We start from the raw sequence: 13,765 nt of genomic DNA on the forward strand, positions 1-13,765 counted from the left end.
GAATAGCATTGAGGATCCAAAATTCCAAAGAGTTGTGCCAAATACGGCTAAGGTAATCTATGCCTGGGATAAGAAAATCCTTAGTCTTTCGACCAATTCAAAGTTTGGTAAACAGGAAATTTGTACAAATTACCACATTATTGATATTCATGTCAACACCGAAGTGTTGACTACTGGGCTGGTGATACCCTCTGGGACGAAACGTCCACCAGCAGTGGCATCGACCCAGTTATGTAAATAGTTATCAAAGGTACAAGGATTATAATTTAGTACGCCAGACGCTCGTTTTGTCTACATAAGACTCATCAGTGACGCTCATATCAAAATATGTGTTAAGCCACAAAAGTATAAAGTTAAAGTGCATTGAGGATCCAAAATTCCAAAGAGTTGTGCCAAATACGTCGAACACGATATCATGTAAATAACAATTATCCTAACAAAAAGATTGAATAACTCTCAACCCAGCAACTTCTAAGTTTAGTATGAATTTTACATAAACACATAAAACAGAAATGTCTTTAAACCTGTCAGTTTTTATCTTAATTGAAGCTAAACCAACTCTTAATTTAGACTAATAAATTGTATGGTTTCAAGGCATAGTATAACACAAATAGTGTTCTGTACAGAAATTTGATATGCTGTTACTTACTGTTGACAAGAACTAACAGATCTGTTCTGATATATAAAGAAAAAATTTTACTCAAAATATTTAGATAAAAAAGTATTTGTGAGCATTCATCCAATATAAGATGTAACGCTTAACTTCTAAGCTCTAAATATCTCAAGAACGTTTTTCGACACTTCCTGCAAGGACGGGTCACTCTGTTTTGCAGGAAAATATGAATGGCTTCTCATATTCAATCTCTTAGAAAAATACTTTTACACAAGAGTGTCCACCATGTACTTGCATTGCACTATTATTTGAATACTAGAATAGAATGATATACAAATGGATGAAAATCAAATTTACATGTAACTGTTATATAAATATGATATATAACTTGTGTTTACTCTGGGACTTTTATTATATTAGTATAATAGTCCTAGGTATACTGATTTGTATCACTACAATATAAAATCTATCACTGTGCGGTTGCATTCCCTGTAATTCATTCATCAGCCACACATGAACTAGTCTAAGAAAAATTATATCTTTGTATATAAGCCTCAATTTCAGGTATAGAGATTTCCTTTTTTCTGTGACATGTGCTTTTGACCATGCACAAGAACTTGCGGTTATCCGATGTTCAGTACTTTAGTACTTTGATTTTATACTGTAGTTTTCAATCAAATAAACTAGCGTTTGATTTTAGGTAACAAATAATTTATATATGAAATTTGAGTTTTTGTGTGGCATATTTAGTCTTTTTGAATTTAAAAAAAATAATTAAGGACTTGATTTATATTCATATTAAAATAAAAGCAAATGTTTTATCTTATTGTTGTCATAGAATCGCAAAAGAGTTAACATTTTTTGATATACTAACGGGTTTCTACTTCGGGAATAGATTACCTAAGCTGTATTTGGCAAAACTTTTGGTACTCAATGCTCTTCAACTTCGTATTTTATTTAGCCTTTTTAACCTTTTTTAATACGAGCATGATTGATGAATTTTAATCCTGATATATATGATGAGCTCATTTGTAAATATTATTACAATTTCTGGAATTATGACTACAATGACTATGCAAATACAGACTGTCAAACAGAAGCCAATGAAACATATTAAAGCAATTTTGATATTCCAATAATTTTTGTGAAGTTCATATTACTATTCAGCTTTCTGAACAGCAATTTCTATTTGCACCATAACTTTAAACTTCACTGGGCCCAACATGCCAACTATTCTGCTAATTGTGTATTGCTACCAATCCCTATCGTCATGGAATGTATTAGGTACAGCTACCTAATACAATGTTTTCTACCCCATTTTGACTAACAGCCTACCAGTAGAGATATCGACTCCAATACTGTAATAACATTAACGGTACGAACATTACTTGACAAGATACGCATTTCGATATTTAATGTTATTCGTAAGTGTTTATCATTTGCATTCGAGGCGAAACTATTTGAATATAGTATCCCTTTTTTTGATAAACCACTAATAAACTAAATTTTTCAAATCAAAACGGACGAAAGCTGATAAAACCGAACAAAAGCCAAAATCAGAGCCCAAACAGGACATGGATTCAGAGGATTATAACATGGAAATGTCAATAAAAAATATCTGTTCTTACCAGTATCATTATACAAAACTTATCGATTATGAATGTATTTCTTGGTAATTCTATGACTATTAATCAAAACTTGTGATTAAAACATCTAAACCGTAAGGCGATTATATCTGAAATGACGTACATAATGATTATATATTTCAGGTTTGTTTATAATTAATCGCTTAAGTATGTCATACACAAGGCGATGAAATCAAATATAATCACACCATTATTTAATTGTATTGGCTCAATACAATAACATGACATTCGTATCTTATAACAGTTATCAAAGGTACCAGGATAATAATTAAATGCACCAGACGCGTGTTTCGACTAAAAGACTCATTAGTGACGCTCAGACCACAATACTGTTATAAAGCCAAACCCTTTTTGCTTAGGTTCTGCATTGTATATGCGTTATATAATAATTTAACCAGAGTAGTTGATGCTAAAACACAAGTAAGATTAAATATGCTTATTATAAACACTTACATTATTACAGAGTTCTTTAACAGAACATAATATACTATGTCCACTTTCACAGTAACACATTAAAATGATAAGAGGAATCACATATAATACTAGACAATTCAACAGACGACAGAATCTTGAATTTCCCTATATAGTTTATACTCATATTTTAATATGTGATATATGATATATAATGGGCATCCTTATTATAAGCCATCATGGCTTTGTCGGTTCATTTTCGATCTATGAGTTTGATTGTCCATTTGATATCTTTCTTGTTACTCGTTGGTTGCTAAAATAATGAACATGAACTGTATAAGATAAGGTTGCTTATATATGCGAAGAATTAATTAGTCAATATTAATTCATACATAACATCAGTTATTGTTTTCCATTTGTATTTTTTTACATTTGTCATTTCAAAACCTAAAATATCCAATCCTGCAGTATGTGCTTTTCTCATTGTTGAATACCGTACGGTGACCAATAGTTATTTATTTGTGTGTCATTTTGTCCCTTATGAAAAGCTGTCGCATTGGCAATCCTATAATATTTTCTTTTATATATTAGATCATTCACGGCCGATTTCCTCATGTTTCAATATGTTACAAAAATACACGTATTTGTCAGTTTGTAACTGACATAATTATTCGAATGCACTATATCTTATTGATAGCGATACACATGAGCTTCTTTGTTGCTAGATATGACGTTAAACAAATCGTTTGTTAATAGAAATCTACCTGCAGAAATCCTATCTGTTATGGAAATATTCTATACAAAGCACAAACATGTCGTCATTTACATCAAAAGCTAACCAAACCTTTATACAGACTAAGGGATATAGTAACGGTAGTGTTTTCAAGTCATTAAAGATGGCATATTATTGAATTGTTATTGATTCGCACAAAGGTATTTTTTGCATTGGAAAACACACTTTTTAACCAGTAGTTGACATGATGCAGGTTATGTTATTCACAAATATATTATGATGGTAAGATACATAAGCCATAAAAGAAGGTATAGTGCTTGAATTTCGTATGATGATGATAAAATCTTTCAACCAGTTGAATAGAAGTCTGGAGCTGGCATGTAAATAAGTGCCAGCAGTTTGTTGTTAATTTAAAAAAAATACCAGTTTCTTCTGTTTTCTCTTCTGATATTGAACTTCGTATGAACTGATTTTGGCTGTTCATATTTCTGTGTGTTAGTTGGTTCTACATTGTTTTAATGTATATGGGAGGGTTGATATCACATTAAACATATTTAACTTCGCTGCATTTATGCGCCTGTCCGATGTCAGGAGTCCCTGGCTTTTGTTAGTCTTTTTTAGTTCATTTATGTTTCTGGAGGTTAGTGTGACGTCCATTTTAACTGAACTAGTACCTTCTCTTATTACGAACATTACTGTAACACCATTTAAATATTCTTTATCTAATCTACTGTGTACATTATGATTTATCTTGCCCAGTGTCGAAAACACTGCTTAACACTTGGAAGTCTTCAGCCCATATCCCGTTGAATTGCATCGGTCAAGGTATATTTACCCACATCCATAAATGTCATGATAGCTCTTTTCTGGAGAGCATTAATACATGAAAAATCTCTGGTGCCCCAAACGGCTGCACCATAACTCATTACTGGCCAGACAAGGATATCAAATATCTTAGTAAATGTACTGTACAGGAACCTTCCATGGGCCTTACTCTTTACAATAAACAAACTTAATACCCTGCTAGCTGACTTGGCTACAGCTTTAGCCATTACATCATTATTTAAAATTCAGTTTATAGTAGTAAACCAAGATATTTATAGCTTTGTACAATACATATCTGCTTATCATTAAACAAAAACAACGTTCTTGTCTGCTGTACAGACGGATTTCTAAAATGTACAATTCTAGTTTTCTCGTGATAAACATTTAATAACTTATTTTTACACCATACATTTAAAATATCTAAGAGTAATTGCAAATCGCTTTCATTCTGTGCAATCAGCCCAAGGTCATCTGCTTATAACAAAATGCCAACTGTTTCACCATCAATATCAATACCAATATCTAATGTTTTAATATCTGTAACTAAGCTGTTTATAAAATTATTGAACAATTTCTTTCTCAAGTAGACATTGTGATAATTCAAACCCGATTTCAACATTAAAAAAAAACCCTTTTGATCCGCTTTTTTTATTATTCATTTTGTATTGCCTGTTCTGTTTGTTACGTTCGAACTGTCCATTAAAGTCCACAGCAAATTAATAAAAATACACCAATAACGGAACCACAGCATGAAAGAATTGCATACTTAAGAATAGGTAAATAATGAAGTAATCGCATATTTATTGCATTAGGAGTCTCATAGCTGTCACATGACAACCTATAATAAACCATGATACTTGAAAAATTCATGTAGGGGGAAAAGCGATATTCAGGAAAATACTTTAACGTATCAAACCGTACTTTTTTTCAGAATGGTTGCTGATACATTGTAGAAAGAATCCATGGTTAATTAAAAGGCTTATTTTATCATTATAAATAGTTATGATAGTCAAACGAACCTATATGTATCTATTTTTTTGCATTTAGCAATTACAACTCCCAAATTTAGTATCATTGGTTACAATATTCTACCAATCACTGTCCCTGTACATCGAGATACTATGAATATCTGTAAAAGAGGGACAAAAGATACCAAAGGGACAGTCAAAATCGTAAATCTAAAAACTTCATTGAAACCATAAAATAGAATTTCAGAAACATAATGGACGGAATATTATTCTCCAAGATGACACGAAGTCATATGAGCTGAGCCTGTAAAAAGTGATGATATATTTCAATAAGAAAAACAGGTGATTGCTTTTCCTAGGTTCAGAGTCACTAACCTGCATTGTTACGTTCAATATATAATAAAAGATGACTCATGGAACCGTCTAAACGAGTCCAGTTGAGTAGGCTTACCAAATTTAAGGTAACTTGAAGTATTAAGTTTATGAAAGTTCTTTGCGATGACAACAAAGCTGGATCAAAATTCATACTTTCGTCATTAACCGGAATGGATCACTGAAATACTTTTGTTTATTTCAGTTTTGAAAGGTGGTCTATTGGACTATAGTTTGAACGAGAAATAGTTTCATACATATCACACTATTTCATAAACGAACATAATGTGTTCATCTGCTACTCCAAGAGGACATTTAGTTTCACAGTTCTGTCCCAGAATCAATGAAAATTTGCTCTGATTGAACGACGTGGATACCCAACACTCTCCCCAGAATTCTATTCCGAAATACTTGTAGCGGGTGTTATGAGCAAGATTTGCACATGCATCAATAGTGAGCTGTAAATTATACCAATCTATATCAGACCTAAGACTTAACAACAATGTTGGTAAAGGATTTTGATTTCCCACAGCACTGAAACATCCAACTGGTTGGTAGTCGAAAGTAGTCATTGTAACTAAAAAAATATAAATGCAAATGTATTAGGAGCAACACAATAATTAACTTATCAACACATGGGTGAAGCGCTCTATCTGTTCGTTAACATTTTTAAAATTTCATTTTGAAATATGAATTTCTTGTCATTAACGAATTTTCTTGAAACTACTTCGTTTGATTTGATTGATTGATTGATGTTTAATACCACTTTCAACACATTTTATTTGAAATGTGGTGGATAGTTGTCGCATCGACAATCATACCACATCTTCTAATTTTGAAATTGTTAAAATAGCAGTTATCGAACTGAACATTCAAAGTAAGCATATATACAGCAAATCGATTTGAGAATTAAGAATTTGAACAAGTATGAGAATTTTAAAGTCTTTAGTAAGACAAGGGTCGAAATTTCTCCATTTTTAATTGTATACGACATGTGAGCTAGTTAATCGAGTGATCATCCCTGGCACATTCCACATTTACATTTGCAAAATATTTTGTCTCTCTGATACAAATTAGATCATGTTAGTTTATTATATATATGTAGGCCTCAAATCTATGGTGGGTTCCAAATCTATGGCAGATTTCCAATCTATGGTAAATGTAATTTGGAATTGGGACACTCAATAGATTTGAGACCTACATATATACCTTTCAATACAAAAAAAATATGAATATGAGTACAATTATTTAATTTTTCATGTTTTATTAAAACTGGCGAAGTGACACTATTTGTGTGTAATGTGGCGTTTACTTTCCATTACTTGTAAAATATTTTTCTATTTATTTTTCTATAAATTAGACTAATACTGATTGAAACAATGGTTTCAAATTTATATATAATGCATTCGATTATAATAAAATAAACGATGCCAATTTTTCTGCACCAGATGGACATTTCGACAACCAATGTCGTTTCATTGTATCATGTTGTATTGTATTTAATTTGTTCGTTATCTTCGAATTCGACAGCAGAAAGTTTCCTATCTCATTAACATGTGAATACAGCTGTAAAGATTGTTATCCCGATGAATTTTTTGTTAATATGATTGAAATTAATTTATCTATTTCAACAGACATCTTACATTTTGATTGCATGCAGTTGGTACACCCATCAGTTGGTACACACACTACGGAAACTACACATTGGTACGGTGCACTAAGTCCGTATGGATGTGGTTCACACACTAGATCATTTGCACATGTATGTCCAGCACACCTACCCAATAGATTCTACAATACACACATTACGTGATGGAAATGGCTGTGAAACTTTAAACAATATAGCTAGTATCTATACATCATAAAATAATGACTAGAACAGTTATAATAAGTTGTAATTATCAATAACAAATTTAACTATTACAGCTTACAAACCCATGTCTCTGTGAGTTTTATTATTTCAGGCACATGTAGTGATTTATTGTCACATCCTTTCCTTTTCCTAGTACTGTAGATGGAAGATACGTCATGACAATTTTACAGTTTGTTTTACCTCCCAATAAATTTAAAACCTCAATTAAACAAATAATATGGTAAAACAAAAACAATTGCATCAGCATGTCTCCTAATTCCAATGTGTTGCTATTCGGCATAGCACAATTCTTCAAATGTTATTTTACTGCTGCCACATTGGTTCAATGTTGTCATAATAAGCAAATAAACATATTCACACGCAAAACTTCAGCATTTTCAACATAACAAAATACCTGTAGAAGGACAGGAATATGAAAGTTGTAATCCACTCGTTTGATCTGTTTGCGCTTTTGATTTTGCCGTTTTGAATTTCCTCGGAGTTTGGAATTTTTGTTATATTACTTTTTTGCAATTGGACAAATTGACCTCATTAAATCTATTTTCATGTGGCATCAATTTAACACATTATTTAAAGATTCGTTGCGTATGCACTTGTGGTGTTCAGCCTTTAACAGGGAAAACATGTCAACATTAGAAGTGAAACAAAAGGCAGCTATTTCATTAACTAATTCGAAACACACACAATCATTCTTATACAGCTTAAAACGAAAATTATTTTCTAACCTATAACAAACATAAAGTAATCCAATTGCACAAGGTCACATATCGATTTACATTATGTTATTGTTTATATCGTGTAAAATGACCTTCGGCAGTCTTCGGAAGCCATATCGATAGTTAAATCGCTGTCGTCTAGACTAAAAATGCGACTGAAATCCACACGAAATTATGATTTATATAGTATCGAGTACTTGCATTGTTAACTATTCATTTCAGACTTATTATAATTTGGATACACGTTTGGATTTGTTAAAAATTAAATACTAGTATGAAAATTTGAGTAAAAAAGTCGGTAAACCTCACTTTCACAGTTATGCCCCCTTATTACATGTATCTTTACCACACTTCTACAATTTAATGACAACGTCATAAATTATCTTTGCTCTCTTTCGTAAATTAAACAAAAGCGTCAAGAACTACTGTAAACCAACTTATTTTCGCGGACATCTCATTTCGCGTTTAATCGTTTCTTTTCGACTTTGCTGGTCTTTATATTCGCGATGTTCTCATCTCATTGATGGATTTATATAGTAGAAGTTTAACATATTCGCGACGATTTATATTCGCGTTACATTTCTACTCGCAGAAAGTCGCAAAAACAAATCGCTCGCGAAAATAGGTTGGTTTACAGTATATTTACCCTACCTCGTCAATGCCATCTATACTATAGTACTGTGTGGAATCTGTTGACGCTGCCAGAGAAGCTGGTTGTGTATTGTGGTCCTCACTATTCAGTTGACAATCAGACGTATCTGTGTTGTAGTTTACAGATTTACATTTTCGTTGTTCGAGACATCTGATTAAACAAAATGTTTTGTCAGGTTGAATATTGGTTTCATATACAAAGTTTTCCAAAATTTTATCTCTTAATGACAGATGCAGTAATGGTAAATATACGATTTCACAATTTGCTGTAAATTCAACAGCACTAATTGAATGCAGAATGAGAACCCAAAATAATATTATATTCAGTTTTGAATTAAACTGCTTAAAATCCATTTTCAGTGAGTTTTTTTAACATTCTGAAATATTCTGTTTGGTCCAATATATATAATAAGTCGTGTATATCTCCGAAGAGTAATTGTCTTTAAATGAAGTCCCTATACATACTTTGCATTGTACGTAATAAGTTCCAAACCGGTGATTGTCTTATAGTTCTACTCAGACGTTACTTTATTATCCATGGACTATTTTTAGATATACTGACTGACTTTAAAAACGCAACACTTATTTTGTTGATTATTTTTTTGATCAATCAAGTTCTATTGTCATACAACTAGTGTTCATGCTTCTCACACTTCTTTCTAAACATCTGACTTATCCATGTTATCTGTGGTTATTTGACATACAGGATTTTCGAAGTCGCACGAATTTCTTATAGCGAAATAAAACAAAATCAGTTTTTTTTTTCTAAGTCGTGAAACAGATCTTTCAATCCTTGGCCACAGTTAAATTAGTTTTAAAATGTTGCATCTTCATATTGCCGAAACTGGGGGATAACAAAACTGAATCAGCCCATAGAAATATTACGACCAGAAAGAACGTGACATTCTGCAACAATACAGTTTGACTTCAGAAACTCGTTTTACTGTCCTTCCACCAATGATACTGGTAGACGGGATTTTTTGCTGACCTCCGATTACCAGATCAACATGTAATGACAATGCAACGTCAAAAGAATTTGATTACACAACGTCAATTGCGATCAGGTTTACGGCCGCAACGTCAACTGCTAATCAAATCCATTACACACAGATTCAGGACATAAATGTTTTCCCAATCTGAACTGCTAAAGAATCGACTAAAGAAAAACATTTAAAGCGCTAATTTTTAAACCGCATAATTGCAAAACCCTGTTTTAATGGATGGAACAAAGGCAAAATCAGAAGGTGTAACACAGAATCCAAAACATGTCAGACAGCATTTGTGGACCTTTCTGAAGATCAGTTTGGCGTTTGTTACAGGCAGTCATTTTTTTTGCCGGTGACGCATTCATTCAAATATTTAAAAAGATTAATCTAGTGTTGCGTTTCTAAAATCAGTCAGTATACATGGTATATAGTTTAATTTTAATTATTGCAAAATTTATTTATTGCAATTAAGGAAGAGATAGATCAATTTTATCATTGTCATAGTACAGCCTTTGGCATTAATTCCCGTTAGAATGGAAGAAAATCTAATAGAATGCTCTAAGCAAAGTAATTTAAATATTTGTATTGTTGAATTATATAGCAGGTAGACAGACATGTATTGATTTTTAAATAACAAGTTACAGCATCACAAAGAGATAAATTTAAACTAGAGGATCTTAAGATCCTGTGTCGCTCACCTTGGTCTATGTGCATATTAAACAAAGGACATAGAACTATTCATGACAAAATTGTGTTTTGGTGATGGTGATGTGTTTGTAGATTTTACTTAATTGAAGATTCTTGCTTCTTACAATTACCTTAATTTATAATGAACTTGGCCCTTTACTTACAGCGGAAACTATTTTGTAAAAATTTACAAAATTTAAATTTACAAAATTATCAAAATTGACTATAAAGAGCAATAACGCCTTAAGGGATAAACTGACCATTTTAGTCAATTATTTGATTTGTGGATCTTACTTTTCTGAACATTATTGCTGTTTACAGTTTATCTCTATCTATAATAATATTCAAGATAATAACCAAAAACAGTAAAAGTTCCTTAAAAAATTCCAATTCAGGGGCAGCAACCCAACAACCAGTTGTCGGATTCATCTGAAAATTTTAGGGCAGATAGATCATGAGTTGCAAAACAATTTAACCCCATGTCTAAATTGCTCTTAATGCTTCGGTTTCAGAGTTATAAGCCAAAATCTACATTTTACCCGTATGTTCTATTTTTAGCCATGGCGACCATCTTAATTGGTTGGCAGGGTCACCGCACACATTTTTAAAACTAGATACCTCAATAATGATTATGGCCAAGTATGGTTAAATTTGGCCCAGTAGTTTTAGAATAGAAGATTTTTGTAGAAGATTAGAAAAAAGGCCACACATTTTTTAACCTAGATACTCCAATAATGATTGTGGCCAAGTTTGGTTAAATTTGGCACAGTAGTTTCAGAGGAGAAGATTTTTGTAAAAGCTAACGTTGGACGACGACGACGACGGACGACGGACGCAAAGTGATGAGAAAAGCTCACTTGGCCATTCGGGCCAGGTGAGCTAAAAAAGCGATCTATTAAAACGACTTTTAAACTGTAACAAAGTACTAATATTCAATGAATTATTTGTTATCAAATGGTAAAGTCTAATAATTTTTCCTACTGAGAGATTATAACTTATATGACACCGTTTTAAATTCATATAACACAGACTTTGGGGACAAACCAGATCAGACAATATAAGATTTAAAACATTATGAAACCAATTTATGTTTAAGAGCATTTACATCATTCTAAATATATAATCAGTCAAATAAAGTTAACCTCCTTAATTTATTAACCAATATATTGTCCTTAATTTAAGTCATTTAGCTGATGTTACCCTTGTGAACTTGAACTCCATTAGCAGTGGTCCTGACATGTGAGTTATATATAAATAAAGGGAGATACATACATCATTTTGTAAAGCTCTAATTCACTGTGAATCTTGACATGTTGTCCATGAATCCTACAAATACGACGTGAAGAAGAGGCTTTAATTACATTTAAGTAAATGAGACAATTACAAAATTAAAAAATTAAGACAGAGACATATAGAGCACAGCAGACAGTTTCGTCAATACAATAGTGTTCATTGCAGTGTCCATCAAATGTGAATATATTCTTAGAAACAATCAAAGATCTGCCCTCCTCGAAATCAACGGCACCATGTGACGTTAGCATCTTTCTTTTTGTTGAAGTAACACATTTTACATACAATGCAGATCTTAAGCAAAATTTAAATATTAATAATGTAAAAAAAACTATTTTTGATTTATATTGCGAACGTTCCTCACTCAACGTACTAATACTAGTACATTAAGTATGATTTGTTGGGTGTCATAATGAAAAACACGACTGTTTTAGTAAATATGACAATTATAAATAACAACCTGAAAAATCTAGGCAAACAATGGCGTCTTTATCTTCTAATATAGTCATCGTAGAGCAGCAGAATATACGGATAGATAGAGAACAAAAACATTTAACCTGAAACAAAATAGGGATCTGCACTTCTTTTGGAGGTCTAAACCAATTGAAAATAACATTTTCAGCCATAAAGTAAATCAGGTGCTGATTTGATATTCCGTGTGATATCGGTGCAGTTGAGGTGGTCAAGTCAGTACAGTTGCTTGACTTTGGATATGTTATGCACTCAATTCAATCCATTTTAGAATTTCTATACAATCATTGCAATACTATTGAGATATTCCGTGAGTCAATGAGGCATAGTTTCAAAGATATTCCATGCAAATAATTCAACTTGTTTGAATAATTCTTAAAGTTGAATTCCATTTGAATTTCTTACATTTTGCTGTCAAATCTTTATTGCAGTCATTTCAGAACTGTTGGTCATTACATTTAGTACTGATCTATAGTGATGTAATCAAAACGGATCCTCATTCTCTGCAGGTGAATGGTCTGAAAAGTACTTAATATTTATTATTATTAAGTTATATTTGCTATACAGTCATATTTTAAATTTAAAAATTCTTTTTTTTAAATAAAATTCGTTAAATCAATACGATGTGTTGAAAAATGAATTCATGATCACATTAAATATAATAAACAAGCTATTAACTTTCACTAATAACTGCTTTAAAAATAATTTTAGGTAACTCGTATCCATGTAATAGTTATTAATTTATTCAATTAAAAGACGGAGACTGTTTCATCCATCATAATTAATCTTGATACATACGATAAACAGTTGAACCAAACCACTTTCAAAAGATAGACGATCCAAGGGACATTCAAATTTGTGCCAAATGAGTGGTGTTGATATATTTATCAGTGGTTATCATTCATTTGTATTGAGGACCATACATTATTAATCGATTGTCTTAAGCATAAAAGTATGTGTTTTTTATTTAATAAAAAATCAAACAAATGCATTGATCTTTAGTTTATATATTTCTTACTTCGTTACTTGTCATAACGTTTGTTTAACCCTTTGTCTTTTTTTATTTATCAGCTCTTGAACATTAATATATAGTTTTGGACTTACAGATGAATTGGCCTCGTGCATCACTGAATAGACAATGATTTTGGAAATATCGATCTGGTATGGTATATTTGATGTCGTTTTATGTTAACACCGGATTATTATTAGTTCTAAAGCTGTATAACAACACTTAATGACAAAAATTCAAACTTCATCTTCAAATAAATCACATCCATCAACCAAATTGAACAGGTTTTGTTTTTATTATTTATTTTGTCTTAAAATCAATACTTCATAGAAAGTCTTCGATAGTAAGTTATTCAATTAATTAATTTCCGGGCCCAGTGTGCTAAAACGTTAATAAACCACCAAAATTAAACCGTCTCAGGCCACCAATATACAACTTCATGCGGTGTTCCAATTTAAGGATACCGCATTAGTTGACCATCACAGATCGTTATTCAAAAACGTTTCAAGCTAAC

General features: G+C 31.8%; 1 protein-coding gene across 1 annotated transcript; it reads right to left on the minus strand.

Annotated features, from left to right (window-relative positions):
* Positions 1-5,671: 5,671 nt before the first annotated feature.
* LOC139492569 (uncharacterized) lies at positions 5,672-9,162 on the minus strand. The gene is made up of 3 exons (XM_071280721.1): positions 8,809-9,162; positions 7,212-7,359; positions 5,672-6,145 (listed from the first exon to the last, which is right to left on the minus strand). The coding sequence occupies exons 1-3, from the start codon at positions 9,160-9,162 to the stop codon at positions 5,829-5,831; spliced, it is 819 nt and encodes a 272-aa protein (XP_071136822.1). The 3' UTR covers positions 5,672-5,828.
* Positions 9,163-13,765: the final 4,603 nt, after the last annotated feature.

This window comes from Mytilus edulis, chromosome 10 (assembly GCF_963676685.1).
Source record: "Mytilus edulis chromosome 10, xbMytEdul2.2, whole genome shotgun sequence".
In the NCBI taxonomy this organism is placed as follows: Eukaryota; Metazoa; Mollusca; class Bivalvia; order Mytilida; family Mytilidae; genus Mytilus; species Mytilus edulis.

What these genes read in the sequence shown, in the direction of transcription:
- LOC139492569 (XM_071280721.1), bottom strand. Translation starts at nt 9,162, where the DNA reads ATGGATTTTAAGCAGTTTAATTCAAAACTGAATATAATATTATTTTGG. An exon ending in GTATAGATGGCATTGACGAG is followed by an intron (nt 7,360 to 8,808) that starts GTAGGGTAAATA and finishes TGTGTATTGTAG; the next exon opens with AATCTATTGGGTAGGTGTGC. An exon ending in CAACTGCATGCAATCAAAAT is followed by an intron (nt 6,146 to 7,211) that starts GTAAGATGTCTG and finishes ATATTTTTTTAG; the next exon opens with TTACAATGACTACTTTCGAC.